At 38.6% G+C, this 20,000-nt stretch overlaps 1 protein-coding gene across 1 annotated transcript in view; it reads left to right on the forward strand.

Moving 5' to 3' along the window:
• Nucleotides 1–3,056: 3,056 nt before the first annotated feature.
• Nucleotides 3,057–20,000, forward strand: part of LOC137975632 (telomerase-binding protein EST1A-like) — a 31,010-nt gene continuing 14,066 nt past the window's right edge. The window contains exons 1-9 of the mRNA XM_068822765.1: nucleotides 3,057–4,482; nucleotides 5,736–6,032; nucleotides 9,223–9,389; nucleotides 10,408–10,576; nucleotides 12,260–12,321; nucleotides 13,213–13,364; nucleotides 16,184–16,421; nucleotides 17,381–17,466; nucleotides 19,894–19,997. Coding sequence (XP_068678866.1) covers nucleotides 3,067–4,482; nucleotides 5,736–6,032; nucleotides 9,223–9,389; nucleotides 10,408–10,576; nucleotides 12,260–12,321; nucleotides 13,213–13,364; nucleotides 16,184–16,421; nucleotides 17,381–17,466; nucleotides 19,894–19,997 — 2,691 coding nt within the window. The 5' untranslated portion in view covers nucleotides 3,057–3,066. The remainder of the gene's footprint in view (nucleotides 4,483–5,735; nucleotides 6,033–9,222; nucleotides 9,390–10,407; nucleotides 10,577–12,259; nucleotides 12,322–13,212; nucleotides 13,365–16,183; nucleotides 16,422–17,380; nucleotides 17,467–19,893; nucleotides 19,998–20,000) is intronic.

A 20,000-nucleotide genomic window follows, 5' to 3' on the forward strand; every position in this document is an offset into this window, starting at 1 on the left:
GGTTGTATTTAATACATTGAAACAATTCAATGATTCACGCAACAACTTTGTTGTTGACCTCAACTGCATAAAAGATGTCATATATTTTTCCAAGTATTCACTAAAAATATTATTTCCCAGTACGTGTTGCATCTTTTATCTTCAAATAAATGCTAAGATAAAGATTTAACGTTCTTTCGGTAGAATTTTTTTGTAATTTAATGTGCCTGTTAAAGTTTGCATAACAAGGACAAAGATAAACATCACATCACTCACGAATATCCCGGTCCCAGAGGTTTTTCTTGTGCCGCGGAGAAGCGAAGTCGAGTCGCGAAGCGGCGAGAAGAGAAAAACCTCTGGTTACCTTGGACTTGAATCTCACTTTCATGCAGACGCCAGGGTCAGGATCTTACCCTCAGGTTCGGATTGGTTGATATTTTTAGAAACACGCAAATTAATGTGATTGGTTCGTTTGATTGGTAATATCGAGGGAACGCGTGATAGCTAAGTTGCCATTGGTCCCTTTTGTAATTATCAATTTGACGCGTTTGACAGCTGGCGTCTACATGAAAGTGAGATTCAAGTCCAAGGTAACCAGTGGTTTTTCTCTTCTCGTCGCCTTGGGACTCGTCTTCAACGCTTCGCGGTTCTCTCGCGGCTCAAGATAAATCTCTGGGACCAGGGTACTCACAAAACAACAGTCGCATTATTGTCGTGCAAAACACAGGGATTTTCATTCATTACAAGATCCATTCTCCACTGTTAAGCATTCACCCTTTCAAATTTCAGAAAAACCGACTTTCCGCGAATATTTTATGATTGTGTTTAGCTATTTGATGAAAGGAATGCAGGCAAACGTGATAACGTATTACAGCGGTTATCAGTAACACGCAGCCCTCAACGACATTTTTTCATATTCGAAAATAAAATTTAGTTGGACGGCATTCAAATGTTTCCATGACGAATTCAACTGCCCCCATGAGAACAGGAGTATCGTCGTGGAAACATTTGATTGACGTCCATCTAAATTTTACTTTCGAAATATGAAAAAAGTCGTTGAGGGGCGCGTGTAAATGATAACCTACTGTAAGCTTACGCGTCGCCAAAAGTAATGAATTTTTTGCCTCCTAATCAAAAGGTATCATTTCAGAGACCAGAATATCATTCTAAAACGTTATTCTACGCAAAAAGTAGGAACAATGAAAATGTTTTGCATTAGAAAGAACATTTGTTCCCATAGGAAAAAGAATCTTTTGTTCCTGTCATGCAACATGGCTGCCGTGCAAAACCTCTATATTGAGAGTCGAAAACAAGTTAACGCCCGAAGTTATAGATGCGATGTTAATGACATGTAATGATGTTTACGCAACAGAATCAGAAGCTCACCTTCTTAATCAGTTTTAACATGAATATCTTTTACGATTTCCATGTTTTGCCATAAAACAAAAAAACCACCCAGATGCCTTAGCTAGGCTCTGACGAAGCTCTCAATGTAATTTTTCCGTGATTTCGACTAAAATTCCTTTTTTCTTCGTCCACTGTGGACGCCATGGCGTTCAAGAATCTTAGAGAGAATATCAAGAACAGAAATGGGTCGATAATTAGAGCGGTCAAATAGAGAACCATCATTAAATAGAGGCGATACTTTAACCTTTTTCCAAAGATCAGAAAAAGAACCCGGGGAGAGGCTAAGGTTAAAAGATTGTTGTTAGAGAAGACACTATATAGAGCGAGTTTCAATCGAGTGTCGTAAAACCAAAACCAAAGTAACTACTTTGGCCAATAAAAAAGGACGGAGACAATCCAGTCAACCAATGGAAACTCGAAGTAATTACACGTAGGCGACACAAAGCGCGGGAAAATATGCACGACCGAGCCACGATTGGTTTTGGTTTCCGTTGTGATTGGTTGAAAAAGTGGCGAGAGAACTTTGAACCAATCACTGAGTGAAGTAATTGCAAAACCAAAGCAATTCACTAATTACTTTCGACACTCAATTGAAAAACCGCTCTAAAACTTCGCCCCTAGTAAATGCTATATCATGTCCATCACCCTTAAGCGTCAGCCATCGTCATTGCCGTACACGCTGTGTAACACTTCCCTAGTGGGAGTTACGTTCCAGAAATACTTAGGGGTCTACATCACTAATTCCCTCAATTGGACAAAGCAGGCTGTGGAGGTGAAAAAGAAAGTGAATAAGATCTTAGGCGTACTCCAAAGGAACTTCTCCCCTTGTTACGCTGTTGTCAAGGAACGGGCCTATTTGTCCCTGGTCCACCCTGTATGCTAGTACGGCTCCCTCGCTTGGAGTCCATATACACAAAAAGACATTATCTGTGTTGAATCCGTTCAGCGTCGTGCGGCGCGCTTTGTTTGCAACGATTACTGTCGTTCCAGTAGGCTTAATACAATGTTATCGAACTTGGGTTAGCAAGATCTTGAGACACGTACGGTAGGAAGATCACCGATTTGACAATGTGTTTAAAGATAAAGACAGGAAATGTACGGATATCTTTCCCAAACGACCTAGCGAGGTGCACTGTCTCTCTTTGACCCGAGGTCGTGCACAGCACCCATTCCAGTTCTAGTGTTACTCATCTGCCATTAACGCGCACAAGTATTATTTTTTCGTAAGAACTGTTCCCACTTGGAACGCTTTGTCTCCTGTTTCCGTATGTGCTGATTCCGTTGCTGTGTTCCATTCAAGTATTTGTAAAAATTTAATGTGTTGTCGATTGTAATTTTACGTGTTTTATTTAGTTATTTGTTTTCATTTTGTTTATTTATCTCGCTGTCAATGCCATGAGCTTCCCTGTACTGACCGTCCATTGCCAGATTAGCTTGCTAAAGGCAATAGAGCCAGTAGAGACGTCGAAATATGATGAATAGCCAACGAAGAGCAAAGATATTCCTTTGAACTGTTATAATCAAGACAAATGGACGATTGGAGATTTATCATTTTTACGAACAAAGTAAAAGGATTCGTTGAAAAACAGTTCCTTCGCTCCAGTGACTTCAAGTGGAGTGGGCGCGAAAATGAAAGGATCTCCGCGTCAGCCTGGTTCCTGGTTACCAGCATCCTCCAATATGGCGGCTTCTTCAGGCGGCAAAGTCTCGCCGCTTTTTTTGCGGATTACGTACGACGAACTGGTAGCTTATGCAGATGAAATAGATAAGAAGAGAGAAAGAAAGCATTCAAAGAAAAAGCATCACGAAAAAACGAAGGAAAAGGATCCTAAAGCGGCGAATCAAGTTGACAAGAGTGATTCACCTGACGCCAGCGAGAGTTCGAATTCAGAGAAAAAAGACAAAGGGAGAGACGACGGTGATAGGAAAAAAATCGCGAAAGGTGAAGAAAAAGTGACGAAAGATCATGCCAAGAAGCACAAGTCGTCTGAGTCGAAACACAGGGGAAAGTTGGCAAATGGCAAAGAAAATGTCAAAGCAGTTCATTCTGGCAATAATGCAGTTACCAAGGTCAACAAAAGCAATAAGCAAAAACCCAGCGAAAATAAGCATGGGAAGAGTTTTTTAGAACACAACGAACTCAGTAAGGATGAAACAGGCCAGGAAGAGTACGATTTGGATCTGAGAGCTCGAACTGGGGGAGTTTTGAAGTTTTCTAATTCCTCTGATGGTGCTTTTGAGGAACCAAAACAAGAATTTAGCAAACCAAGGGGTATTATCAAATTACCTCAAGGCTTTGATTTTAATGAAAAACTTGAAGACAGAGAACTTTTAAATGGGAATGAATCCGCTGAGAGGGATATGCTGAATGAAAGCACCCATGAGAGATACTTGAACAGGGCTGACAATTACAATGCCCTTACTGTACAGAGAAAAGATGAGGAAAGCAATATTAAAAATGAAGAGAGTGATTTTCAATCAAGTGAACCTACAATTATAAATGACAATTTAAGCACAGTGGAAAAAATTAGCGTGGCTGATGCTCACACTGAAAACTGTTCTGGATATGAAAATACAGAGAACACATGTAAAGATAGTAAATTAGGATATACTGGCAATTCCCATGCTAAAGTTGAAAAGAAGGTGAAGTCATTGCATCTACAAAGAGCTCAAAAACTTCTGAAAATTGTTTTGCCAAAAGAAACATCGTTGAATAGCTTGCTATCTAGAGACATACTTGACAAGGCTGCTTTTGAGAAAATTAACTCTCTCAGCAAAGAAATTCAGGAGGCATACAAAGGGATTATGATGCTTGATTTATCCTTTGCCATTCATCAGGACGTTGATCAAAACCTTTGGAGAAATGGGTTTTATAAAATTATTGAAACAATGCGGAAATACAGAAAGCTCTTTTTGGGCTATGCTGACCAAACGCAAGTGCTCTCTCCTGATGAAATCAGTGACTGTTTGAAGGACTTTCTTGCAAGTGCTGAGAAGTTTTATAAAAACCTATTGGATTTATTACAGAAGGGATATGAATTCTCCATTCAAGATGTGGTCAACCAACCAAGAAAAGCTGAAAACCTGGGAAAAAAGGTAAATACAGTACAAAATAAGAGTGATAACATTCTTTATAATAATGTGGATATGTTATGGTTGAAATTTTTAAACCAAAAAGAAATTTGAACCACAACAGATGATGATGATGATATTATATTATTATCATTGTTCTTAATACAAAAGAAATTCCAGTTGAAATTTTATGGCAAGATATTAAAATTTAGTTGCAAAGTGTATGAAATGTAATCAGGGGAAATTGTACTGTATTGTGTTGCATGCAGTTTAGCAAAACAAAGTACGAGCCTTAAATACGTGTTTAAAGAAAGCACTGAAATGGCAGAGTTTTTAGGAAATGGCCCTCTACAGTGCACGTGCATGTACACTGTAACAATTTGCGGCTAAATACCACTACAATTTTGCCCCACATTTTCAGATTGGAAACAGTTCAATTCACAACAAGAAGCAAACTGTTTTTCAATTTCTTTTTTGCGAAAGTAGCAGCGAAGTTGCAACAGCTAACCCTTTTATTTAGTAATAGTGAAGGGAGGTGAGAAGAAGTTGCAAATTCGTGACTCCTCCTGGTATTTTAGTTGCAAATGGGAATAATTCAGTTCTAAATGCAACTGTATTGGTCTCAATTTCGAGCCCTGTATTATATATATTATCACTATATGCTCCAATCTGTGGGCATGTCATCTACGAAAATTATTACTTGTTAATGGGGAACTCCTCCAGGGTGAAAGGGCTTACCCCCTGACTCCCAGTAATAATCAGTATGTAAATTCTCCTCAAAATTTCTAAATAGTGTCAAGTAGACCATAAATTGAGAATGAGGGTTATTATAAGGTATTAGATATTATTTTGTTAAAAAAAAAAAAATTCTCTTGAGTAGCCAACAAAGAAATCTATTGTACTAGTCAGGAGAATATACTTTTTGATCTTGGGCGTTAAAGGGTTAAGGTTGAGGCTGGCAATTAGCCCAGTGGTTAGGGCAGTGGCTTTAATGCTCTGGGGTCATTTTCCCTTCTTACCACCAAAATAATGTATTTTTCTTTGCTGGTTTCAAATTCAAGTCTCCCAAGACTTTGTAAAAGCTATCTGGTTACCTTCTTCAAGTTTGCATTTTCACCATGTTATGTTTGATTTGGAGGATTCCTTGCCACTGCCCATTGTAGTAATTAGTGCATTTTAGTATACATGTATATCCACATACTGTAGGAAATTAAATGTGCCATAGAAGTGATGCAGTTATTATTAATTATGAAAAATTCAATTTAAATTTATTTCAGGCTAAGCTTGCCTTGTTGAGTTGTCATCACATACTAATCTGTCTTGGAGATATTGAAAGGTATCAAGGACAGTTCCACGCAAACAATAACTGGGCTTCAATTAGATCTTGGTATCTCAAAGCTAATAAATTGGCTCCAAAGAATGGAAAGCCGTACAACCAACTAGGAGTGATTGCTGTGCTGGCCAATCGTAAACTGGACTCTGTGTACTATTACATAAGGAGCTTGACAGCAAGTAATCCAATCTTAACTGCGAGAGAGAAACTCATTTCTATTTTTCATGACATTCAGAACAAGGTAAGTGAGTGGACACCTTGCGATCATCATGATGTGATATTTTATAGCAACTATTCACTGAAATGGAGGTGGCTAGTGGTGGATATATACTGAGCCACGAAGCGGCAAGGTAAATATCCACCACTAGCCACCGACACTGAAATGAATAGTTGTTTTAGTATAAAACAGTGAGATAATATAACACAAAAAGATGATTTTAACTCATTTATTCCTGCCAAGATTACAATATTTTTGGGTGCAAATTCCGCCTGAATTGCTCAGAGGTTAATAGCGAAGGATATCCGGAGTTTGAGTAGTTAATCAGCATGCGTGTTCAATGCTATCCACTGTTTTAGTATGTAGTAATTTCCATTAGGTAATGAATGATGTAGAATTAGATTTCAAGCTTCTTTACGTACATGTAATTTGCTGCATGAATTTAAAAATATTCATTATTATTATTTTGATCATTATTATTGTTGCTTTTCTTATGAATCCTTTGTGCATTGACTGACCTTTCTGCACCTTTAAGTTAGCAACTACAACCTTTTATCTTTTCCCTGGAGTCTGATTTAAGTTGATTTGAAAATGCTGAACTATTTTAGGTACCAAAATACAGTTGTGTTTCATATTTTTTCCCATTTTTGAAAGTCTCTCCTACATGTACATGTATGTTCCCTATTTTTTTGTTTTTCTTTGGTGGGAGGTTGAGTACAGTGCTCGATGTTGCGACCGCTGAGGTCACCAGTGTAACTGGATTTTTCATTCAGTCACCAGCCTGGTTGCTAAGATATTTTTATCATTATATTATTATTATTATTAAAATTATTATTAATTTTTTTTATGCATCTAATCAGTGCAGTGAATGTCCAATAGAAGACTATTACTTCACGCTTTAACACATGTAGCCTTACGTATCCTTTAGGAAATGCAAATTGAAATCTACATCTTTCATGAACTTCATTCTGGAAGTGACATCCAAGATTTTTCTAAAAACTCTTAATTTTATTTGGAAAGTGTACATACATACATGTATGCATAATAGATTTTGAACAAAAAAAAAGCCTTTACAACTTTAAAATGTTTAAACAAGCTATCAAATGCAATGACTGCATACTCACTTTTACACCGGTATGCCTTGTGTTTATGCACCTAAGTCAATAATTAAAACCATGGCCCCCCGTCCCCGGGACGCAGCAGGGGAGTATCGGGGACATGGCTGTGGTATTACGTTTTTGTACCTGCGCATTTCTCCACGGGGACAGGGACAGTTACGGTTTGTTAAAATTAGTGGACAGAGTGTGACTGGGTGTCAAAGCATCGAAAAACGTTCCAGACTTTCTACCAAAACAAATTGTTGTGTGCCTGTGATATTATATTTTAATATTTCAGTTTCCATCTTGATTTGGAAAGCAAATTGGTTTGAGAAATCAGTAAGTAATTAAGGTACAATGTTTGGCCAATAACTGCACTCAACAACTAGCAAGGGGAATGAGGTTTGGTGCAAAAAATATAATGTTCAACGTAAGTGATTATTATACTTGTAAGTAATTTAAAATGCAAGAATTCAGCTAAGGTGAGGGCATTTGTCACCTGACCTTAACTAACATTTTCTTGGCATCCCCTCCTGGCTGCTTTCCCTGATTCTGTGCACTGCAAAGGTATACACAATGATTCTACTAGTAATTGCAATGATGTGATGAAAACCTTGGCAGCTACATGTATTATGTTTGTCAGCAATGCAAAACAATCGTTTTTAATATGAACTTAGCAAAAACTTCTAGTTACACACTGGGGCCATGGCAGTGGGGATTGTAACACTCAAGTTCCACCCGAGGGGCAGGAGAAAATTTAAAATGTAACACTGTACAAATGTTCCATCCCCTGCTTCATCCCAGGGGAGGGGGGATGGGGGTGGGGGCGTGGTTTCAATTGACTAGTGCATTACTTGGTATTAGAATTGCTTTCCAGCTTACATATGTGCTGTAGTCCCTGTTCCATTGACAACTGTAATTCTTAGAAATACTGTGAAAGAAATGAACTTGTTGTTCATGATGAATCGTGATAATAAAACTTTAGAAAATTGTACCGCTGGCACAAAAATTGGAAATTCTTTAAATGTGTAAACAAGCGAATATAAAACTTTTAAGTTTTATACGTTTCGGCGTCATCGTTATACCATTGAATTCTCAAGGCACAGTGAATAAATTAATGCAGAGATTTAAAAGTAGCATAAGAACAAAGGCTCGCAAGTTTTTCAAGTGAACACCTTTGGGCCCATTGAGTCCATTTGCATGTTGAGAGGGTTTGAGAATAAAAAACATCGAGTACACAACGTGGATATCATATAACGATGTCTGGAAGAGTCGGCTTGGTCACGATCGAATTTGTTAGCAATGTTATGATTGATGTACATTAACTTTTTGTCCAATTTATTTTCAAGTCAAATTATCTAGCATTTAAAATTTGGAACTATTCTTACCCATCTCTGGCTGTCAAGGCTGCTTTACACGCTCCGATTTTCGGCCCGGCCTCGCTTGCATTTTACCTTTTGTTGAAATGTATAAAGCCTGAAGGGCCAAAACTTTTTGCCAACTACAATACTTGAGATGGCGACCAAATCTGAAAACTTAGGGGCCAGCTGGCCTCTAGGTTTTTTGCTGAAAGTCAAGCACTGGAGTATCAGTGGTACTAAACAATAAAATTACTCTGTTGCCAATAATACTTACACATTACAATTTTATTATATTGCTTCACAACTGTGATTCAGTTGCATCAGTTTTTGCTTGGCTTGCTTTTGCTTGCTGTCACTTTTATCCAGCAGTAAACCAAGTCATCTCTTTTTCAAGCCATGTCCTTTTGAGAACGAACAGTGCACATTGGAAGCTTTCAGAGTCTCCTGGGGTTCCTTTTTTGTATGGGGCCTTATAATAGGATGTCCTATTTTCTTCTTATTTTTGCAAAAAATATTACCTGTTACTCTGCTTGACACTCTCAAATTGGCATCACAATGATCTCTGCTCACATGTCCATAATTTTGTTCTTGTGTTATACATAACATTTTGTGCAAATAAATTTACCGCTACTGTGACCAATCCAAAACTTGAGTAAGGGAAGAGAAAAAGCCCCCTAAAGAATGATAACAGCCTTAAAGCTTTCCCCATAAAAAATAAAGTTTACATTGAAGTGATCTTGTCAAATATGTTTGTAGGCTGAGAGAACTCAAATGACTGAAGATAAACAGAAGTCTCAGTCAGAACAGAAGAGCCATCAGATGAAAGGAAGGGTTCCTGTTGGACGAGGAAGAGGACGCCCTTTGTTTGGTGATACAGCAAAAGGTGTTGGGATCATTTCAGAACTCAAAGATAATTATGGGAGGTAAGCTGCTTCAGTCTAACACAGCTGATTCTGAGAAGTGAAGGCTCCTTGTCCCCGTCTTTATACTACTGTAGATAAATTTACGAAGCAGAAGTACAAATCTCCACTATGAAAACAGAAAGCTTTTCCTCTAGAGGGTTTTTTTTTTGTAATTTTGCCAAGTTCTTTGCATACATGGTCCCAGAATCATCTAGTGAATTCTTCGTTTGATCAGGGGTTTCAATAGAATTTGGCAGCTGGTTTGAGTAGAGTAGAGTAACCTTTCTGTTGTCATTGTCAAAATGAATTTTAATCTTAGGTTTGAAAGAATCAGTTCTGTCTTTAACCCTTTCACCCCTAAACCAGCCTAAACCGGCCATACTTTGTATTAATTATTTTTACAATGACTGTCCAATGCCAGATGATTTTACTTGTCAATGGGGAACCCCTGGGAGTCAATGGGTTTATGACCTCAAGTTAGGGTAAAAAAGACGCCAAATTCTCTGAGTGAAGTAGCTGACACTTTTCGTCAGCCTTCCCTACTTATTGAAAGCACTGTTTACATGTATGTAGGATTAATTTAAACTCATTGCCAATAGAGCTTGAGAGCTAGTGCCATCAAAGGTGAGTGGGGGCCCTGTGAAAATACCAGGCACAGCCATAGCAACCTAATGTGAGCGGGAATCAGCCCTGCAAGCTGCCACCAACCAGCACCATCACACTTATTAAGAGGCAGCGTGGTCCAGTGGTTAGGGCGTTGGGTTTGCATGCGTTTGACGCGGGTTCATATCCCATTCTAACCCATGGTATGGATGTTGTCCCTGATTGGACTCTACCACACTTTCTATTAGTAGCCAACTGATTGCCTCCTGCCAGTTGGGGTTCTTAACCCATTCACACCTCAAACGCCCTAGGACGCATTGGACCCATTGTAGGTAATAATAATCTGTTTAGTACAATTTCAAAATGTAATACTTGTAGACCTTGTGTGATGGATGCCTTCTTAGAAAGTGTCCTGCATTAATTATTTCTTGATTAGGCAAGAAGTTTGGATCTTTGTTCGTCATGGAGCTTTTCGCAGGGTTATGCTGACAGACCATGATAAAGTGCTTGAGGTTAATTCACGGGGTGAACCTGCTTCAGGTTCTGTGAATGAAGAACATTCAGGAGAGCCTTCAAAGGAATTACCCAAAATATCATTGCAAGAGGTATGCTTCTCTAAGAGCTTTTCTCAACTACCAGTAATTGCCAAATCAGTGGTGGGAGGGCAGGGGAAGGGAGGGGAGGGGAACTGAGTATCTAGGGAAAGCCTTGCATGCTGCCACTGCTGAAGCAGTTGCAATTCAGTCCATTTTAGAGGAAAAAATAGCCAAGCAGATTAACATACAAAAATGGGAGAGGGAAGCTTGACGACAATAATTAACGCCCACGTCGCCAGTGGAGGGTAGGTGCCCAGGAAGCCTGGGGGCTGCAACCGCAGTCACATCCCCAAGGCGCTAGAACACCCGACTGGCCTGCTCAACCCGCAACCAAGCCACGAGCCCCCCGCGCCAGGCCCCCCTAAGGCACCCGTCACACTTGAGCCAGATAGCTCAGTGGAATAATAATAATAATAATAATAATAATAATAATAATAATAATAATAATAATAACACACAAAAAAAAAAGAGCACAAAAAAAAAGAAAGGGGGGGAGAGGGAGGGAACGCCAAGAACCACTAAACTCCTAAACCGACTCACAACGCCACGCCAACAGAGCAACAAACACGCTGCAAGCACATTGGACAATGCATGCACTACGCAGGAATACCGCTGAACCATGTCAGCCCCAGGGCTCCCCCAACCTAAAGAGTGCTGCAAACGCTACAAAAACGCATAACAACGCTAACAAACGCCTGCAAAACGCTACTGACCGGACTAGCTCCCGGTCGTGAACCATGTAACTATAACAAACGCTACAGAACGCACCAAAACGCTGAACAACGCTACCAGACGGCCAAGACACTAACAACCGCCTGCAAAACACTACTGACCAGACTAGCTCCTAGTCGTTAACTATGTTAAATTTTATTTAACTATATCAACACAATGATGATAATGATAGCAATCGTTGAACATAGGAGACATGACCTTGTATTGTTATTGGAGGGTGAAAGGCATTGCCAGGTAATTGATATAATTGCAATAAATTATTATGCAAGATTGGAGGTTGGAGATCAAGTAGGGTAAAAGTGACAAGAGTTTGAGGTGCAGACTTTGTGGAAGGTGACTACTGCAGCAGTAATATCTACAGTGTATTGTCTTTGGTGGGCTTGGAATAATCCCAAAAGTGTTAGGGGCACAGCTAGATAAAATTGAAATTGAATTATATGTAACCACTGTTTGATTACAAAATACTGCAGGGGGGTGGGTTGACTCACTGATTGTCATTGTCATCCCTCTAGCCTGTGGTCCCCTTCATGTACACTGTACATGTATGACCTTAGATGGTGTACACTGACAATCAAGACTGAAAAAATAAATGAAAGGAAAACCGTTAAGTTGAAGAGCTCCTTGGAAGCACTGAAAGACTAATCTACCAGCTTGATTTCCGTTATGATGATTATTTGACTCCTCAACTGCCTCTGATTGACAAGTAAAATTGCATGGCATTAGACAGAGTAAATGTATTGAGTCTCACTCCTAGGAGTTGATGGGTTAATTTTATGTATTATTGTACAGTTCTGGTCTGTCACCACCAGACACTTCAATCCTTTTTGTTTTTTATGGTAGATAATTATTAAAACATGTGATGCATAGGTTTATGTTGAAGAATTTAAATGACGTCTGTTTATGCAACGAAAAACGCTGTTCAAACTTTCATTAATTTTGGACTATTTTTGATGTTTGAAGGTGAACAAGAAGTTTGTTCTTCATTTTCTCTGTGCTCATGGTCTGCTGTATTCAAGAATTGGGCAAGTAGAGGTTTTTTCAATTATTGTTTTCTTGCACCTTTCATGAATTGAAATTTTATTAGTGGTTTTGTTTTTCTACCAACAATCTATTGTGGCAGTAGTTGGAGGACCGTTAAATATGGGAATTTGCAAATTTGAGTGAATTTTGCCAATTACATCAATGTGTGATTGACAGCAAAGAAGAATTTTTAAAATGCTGATTAAACTTCAGCGTCCCCTTGTTTATGAAAGCCACAATGGTTAACCAACTGCTGACCAAACCATCTGTTGAAAGTTTGGTCAATTTTTTGCATTATTCAGATTTAGTCTTCATTTTCATTCATCTTTTTTTGTTGCACTTCAAGCCAGCTATTCTCTTTTTCTTTGGTGTTCTTTTTGGTAATCATTAATTTTTCCCCTGGTACTACTGACTACCTCGTTATGTTCTGCAAGATTGTTCATTGCAAGTTTTTTTTTTCTTTCTCATTTCTGGCAAATACATGTACACTTGGGAGTAACAGTGAAGTGGCAGTGGTTTTAGTAAGTACCGACAGCCGACAAAAGGCGTGGGCTAAGAAGTGTTGGCCTTCATTCAGAGAAATTGGCTGCTTTTTGCCGTAAATTGGAGTAAAAAAAATTAATTATGTTTGCAATTGAAAGCGAATGCAACAATTTGAACACTTGCATGATAATCCCTCCCATTCTTCTGGAGTAGTATATATCATCCTCAAAGTGTGTTAATTTGAAGGCGTTGTAGAGTTAGTCCTTCTAAATGCATTGTCTGGCTGGTCAGCCCTGTCAAATGGAAAGTGCCCCTAGAAAACAAATTTTCTTCTAGTAAGTCTTGTTGTAATGGTCCCCTCTCACTTCATGGTAACTAATTTAGTTGATTCTTTTTATCCATTTCCTCAGCATGGAGAGATTGCCAACATTGCAGTACCAGTTACTGGGTGAGTTCCATACCCTGTTAGATTATCCAGCTGAGAGTCCAGTCATCAGTAGATCCAACCTGCTTCAAATGACAGCCATTAACATTTTTGCTATAAGCAACACAGCATCACAAGGTAAATGCACATTCAGTGTTGAATTTTAAATGTTCACTAGGATATTAGACTTTTGTGATGTTGATAATAATAATTATTATAATCCCGGAAAAAATCATTTCTGGAAGCTTGCCAGAAATGGTAGTTCTAGAAAATAGTCTTTTTACCAGACAATTGTATAGTGTATGCCCATGTATATTATGCACCCCAGTTTTGGTCCAAATATTAAAATAAGTTAGACAACAAAATGTAAAAGTTTATTATTCCTCATTTATACAAATTCACTCGTTAGTTTTTTGCAGCATTTGCATAGTATAAAATGATAGAAATTAACAGCTGTTATCACAGAATTTCAATAGAACAAATTTTTCATAATTTGCTGATAGACATTTTTTACTTTTCCAAAATTTTTGTTTGTTAAATTTCTGATTTTTTTTGGATAGACTACCCATTTGTAGTTGGAACTATTTTAATTCCAAATTTCTGCAAAATCTAATGATGGGTTTGCAAGAAGTTTGGTAAAACAGCCAACAGTGGTTGGTGTCAAATTTCTGAGTAAATGCGCATGTGATGTTTACAAATGAAAGTGAATGTACACTGCATTTCCAGGACCACTGCAAGAAGGAGAAAAAAAATTTCTCTCCAAGGTCGTCATACAGTATTTGTTTTGCCTTTTTTTTCAAATCCATGCTGGCCTTTAAAGAATACCAGTGTCTGCGGGAAAACTGTGTTCAGCCACCCTAAGTACTTTTACAATATACGGTACATACCGTATTTCCTCGAATAATACCTGGGGGCGATTATTTCTTTTTTCGCACCAAAAGGGGGCGATTATTCGAGGGAGGTGATTATTTCAAATATTTCTCACAGAAAGTCGTGCCTTAAATATTTTGTTTTATTATACCATGAAATAAAAAAAAATAATCACATCAAATATAAACCGAACATGGGCTTTTTAGTATTTCAAATTTGTTTCGTTGGTTACGGTAATCAATGTTCAATGTCAATATCTTTGGTGTCAGAGCCTGAATCATCAATGATGACTTTAACTGGATCAGAGGACTTTAACTGGATCAGTGGGGAGGGGGAGCGGGAGGAGGGGGGGCGATTATTCGAGGGAGGCAATTATTTTAAATTTTTCGGTCAAAGAGTGGGGGGGGGGGGGGGGGGTGGAGATCATTCGAGGGAGGCGATTAATCGAGGGACGGCTATTATTTGAGGAAATACGGTACTTCCCTGAACAAAATATATTATTAGGAAGTAAAAAAGCTAAACTTCCTGCCTAAGAATAAAATAAAACTTCTTTAAGTTTTTATTGACTAGAACTACGCTGTAACAAATGCACTGTACTTTGACTGTACATTATTTAAAGGGGCTAGGTCATGCTATTTTAGGTAATTTTGTTTAATTTCCTTAATTATGAGCTCTAAACGTCAAATTGGCAGAACAAGAGTGTTTCATTTGCAAAATCACCGCCACATAACAACTAAGAATGATTTTCCAGCTTTGTAAATGACATTTTGATATAGACTGATATAAATTTGAAAAAAGGTGGGCCAACGTTTTTCAAATTTACCCAAATTCATCCATTTCAATCCTCTCCAGTTTTGTCCATCAATGTCCATTCTTGGCTTCCCTGTGTTTTGTTAGAGTTCTTCTATTGTTGGTTTTCACTCACGTGATCAACAGCCATGTTTTTCAACGAAAACAAAAGAAGACGTTAGCATAATAATAGCTTTCAATTCCCGGAGGATCGGATTGCGACACCAACATGGCCGCCATTTCATTGTTTGGGGACACCAACATGGCGGCCGTGACGTCATGTGAAATCCAAGAATAGTTTTGAACAGTTATTTCGATATTTTAGTTAATTCTATGACCATTCGATCAGTGCTGAAATTGCCTAAAATTGCGTGACCTGGCCCCTTTAATATCTCTTTGAAATTGATTCACCTAACAAACAAAAATGCAAAAGCCACGCACCTTAACGGTGGTATCTGAAATTAGAAAAAATACTCCCATTTACATGTATGGATAAACTTAGAAGAAATGACTTACAAAACTTCAAGCTTACTGAATGCTGAACAAGATAACACTTCACTTGAGTGCAGTAAAAGTTGAAATTTAAGCTAACATTCACAGAAAATTTGTTGCTCACTGAGACTGCACTAAAAGACAAAATGATAAGAAAAAGTTTGTGCAATAGCTTAAATACGTGACCAAGCAAGCCTGGGCCTAAATGCATGCTCTCTGAGTTTGAATTTGAAGGATTTGACATGATTGTGAACGCTAAGTTAAACTGTGAGTAGATGTATCACTAATTTGTAAACATTGTCTTGTCGTTTAAGGACGGTGCCTACTAATTCAAAGATATTTTTGCGCAGTTGTGTGAGTATGGGAGGAAAGCATATCTTAACAAGTGTTATTGAAATCCCAAAAGAAAATTGGAGGTAACCACGCATTTTTCAAATATAATTAATCAACAATATTAATTTTGTAAAAAGCTATAAAATACAAAGCAATGTATGACATTCCTTTCCAAATTGAAGCTTAACTACATGTATCTCTGAAAAATGCATGGCTACCCGTGATTTTCTTTTTGGATACCAAGAGCACTTGCTAAATTTGGCTTTCTCCACATAGTTTTAAGCCACGCAAAAATATTCCTGCATTAGTAAGCACTAACTATAGGGAAACCAAGTATCTGGAGATGCACAGAACATATGCGCAATAACAATAGTAGGCACCATCCTTAAGTTACCTTTTGTTGGAGTGAATGGGGGTTCTGTTTACGATGTGTGCTATATTTGATGTTTCTATTCACGGTCCTTCATTTGTAGACTCGGATGAACAGTACGTGAGAGTGGGTACTCCTCAAGACCAAGCCCTAAATCTTGCCATTGAAATGTTCATTTTGTTATTGAAGAGCTGCTGTAGCCTATTGCAGAGTATAGACTTTGAAGCAAGAAACACTCAAGATGGCTTGAGTGTACCACTGAGACAGTTTTTACCAGCTGTCAAGGTGTTTGCAGACTGGGTGACTCATCATGCAGATCTGTGGCAGGCTTCATCCATTAGGTACTTACATTTAGGGGTTTCAAGTGGATTTCAAGTACATGTAGGTGGCTGATCATTGTCTAGTAACCTGGTCTGACCACCAAGAAGGGGCTGGCGCTTCTCCAGGGTTGTACAGAGAGAACATTGGCAAGTTTGTTTGTTTAGTTCCCCCTTTGTGCCATTGTCCTTTTTTTTTTTTTTGTTAATCAATGTCATTATCTCAGTCTTTATTTTTAGTCCAACCATCTCATCTCATGTTATTTTCTTTTATTTGTAAATTTTGTTCCCATTCAATGGCTACTATATTTGTGAGCTCGGATGCATTTGCAAAGTTTGTACATGTAGTTTGCTCTTTGAAGTTTACTGAACTACTGTTTCTGGGGCATGCTACCACATGATGCAAAGTTGGACGGTCTTTTGAATTAAATAGCATTCCAAAGTGCTGAAAAGTTGTTTATCTACTCATAACTAACAGAAAATAAGTAATGAAAGAATTTCTAAATATATTCAATCAGGTATTCAGCCTAGTCAGGGGAAAAATCATTTTCTAGGTTTGAGCTCTTTTAATGATTTTCTGATACATGTATTTCTGAGGATTTAAGTTGTTTCACTATAGTTCATTTTTGTACTGTTTGCGTCAGATTTGTAACCAGCAGTAAGGGCCATAGAAGGCTGTTAATAGTAGGTAGCTTTCATTGAAACCATGGCAGATACTGCTAATTTCTGATAAAGTTTAGTTTTTTCCCTGAAACATGGCAGAACTATAGCAAACAACCTTTTTTGGGCAGTTTGTTGATTTTGATAAAATATTGATAATGTGATACAATGCAGTAATATTGTGACAAGGTGAACCCAAAAATCTAAGGGCAGCAGTCTGGGAAACTCTCCAAACCTTATGAACATGAAACTAGGGAAAACGTGTTGGCTGTCATGCGCTTGGCTTTAGAGCTCACGACTTTGCTATTGTAATATTATTCTAGCACCCATAGAATTCTTTGGGAGTCAGTGAGCCAGTTTACAAATGCTCTTTCTTATGTGGACATTGACAATCTTCATGACGAGAATGGTAAGAATACACTGGATTGATTATTATTTTATTTTAAACTTCAATTACAAATTACAAAGAAAATAGTTATTATTACAAAGACAATACACTACAATTATGGCTGGCTGATTATTTAAAAACAAAAAGAACGGTATAAACATTACAGATCTAAAAAAAAAAAAGAAACAAGAAGCCATTATGAAATACACAGAGCAATTACATATTACTTAGTTACTCTTTACCTACAAAAGAGTACCCTGGATTCCAGAGGTTACTTTCTCGCTATCTCGCTCTTTTCATAGCGAGAAAATAACCTCTGGAATCCAGGGTAACAAAAGAGCATACATACATGTAAACGCTAGATATGCGGTAAAAAGCTAGCACATGCCTTGTTAAAGAACAAAACCAGATGACAACGTAGGTTTGTGGAATGGGCCCTATGGTCCTTATCCCGGAAGCCTTGAAACTTGTAATAAGATAAGAATGATGATGAGATGAGAATACCCAGGCAGGACTTTCTTTGCAATTGGGCCAGCTGGGGCTTAATTAAACCTGCGACCTCCAGTGGGGCAGTCAATTGATAATGATCATGATAATTAACAACTATTTACCGAAGTGGAGGTGGCTTAAGTGGTGGATATTTACCAAGGTGAATATCCACCACTAGCTACCGACACTGAGGTTACCGGCAATAGTTGTTTTAGTGTATACTAAAACAGTGAGATAATTTAGCACAAAGAGATGATTTTAACTCATTGCTCCTCCAACGATTACAATATTTTCGGGCGCAAATCCCGCGCGAGTTGCTCGGAAGTGAATAGCAAGGGATATCCGGAGTTTGAGCAACCAATCAGAGCTTGTTTTGAAAGCTATCCACTGTTTTAGTATATACTAATTAACTTTATTCAGGTGTCAGGTCATTCTCGCCCGCAGAGCCTTTTGGTCACGTGGTCGGCGAAACGAAAGGCCGTGGTTGCAATTTTTTTCAAAAACTGATTAAAATTGTATGCGTAGAACAAATTAAAATTACAAGTACTACACATTAAATTTTACTTTCGACCCATATGGTTGAAACAAATGGGACGCAGCAAGCCCCTGCTGGCATGCTTTTCAAAAAAGTAAATGAGAACTTCTGAAATATGGTAACTGACAAGTGCAATCAAAGCCTTTTGAAATGCTTCTTCAAAATGATCCACTGAAGAAGCATTCATTACACTAATATCTTCTCCCCCTTCACTCGCAATTATTGAAACTTGAAAGAAGTGTGCATGCCCTGCCGGACGTCCGAGATTTACGGAGACCCGGTATTGGCTTCGACCAGAGACGTTCGTTTCCCCGACCATGTGACCAAAAGAAATGGAGGGCCATGGGGACGAAAATGAATGTCAAGTCTGCTATCGTTAATTTAGGATACTACATACTAGAAACCAAATAAACTCAACTCAAATTAAATTAAACATTGGTTTTTGAGGAGAGGGGAAAACCAGAGTACTCATAGAAAAACTTCTCAAAGCGTGCACGAGAACCAACAAACTCAAGACAACTCACATATGACACGTAGTTTGGGAATCCAACCTGTGGTCTGTTTCTCGAAAGTCCCGACAACTTTTCGGGCCCGAGAAGCCAGCTGTCAAACTGCGATCTGCTTATTATGAAAAGCTGATCCTTCAACATGTTTTTAATGTAAGAAAAACGAAGAGGATTGCGAAGTTTGGTGGCTTACAACCTCGGCGTTGCGACGATATAAGGGGAATTGTGGCACCCGAAATAGGCCCGAAAAATTTTCTGGACTTTTGAGAAACAGGCCACCTTACCACATTGGTGGGAGTTGAGTGTTATAACCTCTGCACCATCCCGGCTCCCCGAAATGCTTGCCAACCAGTCACTGTCCTTGCCCTACTCTTTGCCAATGGATCCTCTAATGCCCTTAGTGCTTATGATTAAATATAGCGAGGGGGCAGCTAGGGTTCATGATCCTTATTTTAGAAGGGGAGAAAGTTCAATCGTTTGCAGATGTCTCTACAGCAGCACCTTCTCTTCAATTATCCGGGTTGTTTCAGTCAGGGTAAGAACCTCACCAATTCCCAACCTCTTTCCAGGGTGGCCGTCTCTTCTTTCAGAAGATTGACCTTGGTATGGTCTGGTCTTGTTAGCTTGTGATAATTCAAGACATCAGGAATAGGTCCTCTCATTTAAGTTGACTGAAAAGCTACACTTGTATCCCCTCCCATAAAGTTTTTGCCAGTTTACGTGTTATGTTTGGACACACCTGACCAGGCCTTGCCAGGGTCTGTCTCTTTCTCTTTCTCTCGTCCTTGGGGATTGGGAGATGAGAGAATCAAACAAGATTGACCAAACGCCATTGTTTAAAACTGGCTCATCCAAATAAGCTAACTTTGAACTTGCAAATAATATCCCATGCAATCACAATGGTGATTCATCTCCTAGGTGGCGAGGTAGTCACTCTTTATGAAGATGAATTCCTTGCTGGATTTAAGCCTCTGATTGAAGCAAGCAAGCCACTGAGCAAAATCATTGATGTAGAATTGAAGGTA

The sequence above is a fragment of the Montipora foliosa genome, chromosome 11 (assembly GCF_036669935.1).
Source record: "Montipora foliosa isolate CH-2021 chromosome 11, ASM3666993v2, whole genome shotgun sequence".
Lineage (NCBI taxonomy): Eukaryota > Metazoa > Cnidaria > Anthozoa > Scleractinia > Acroporidae > Montipora > Montipora foliosa.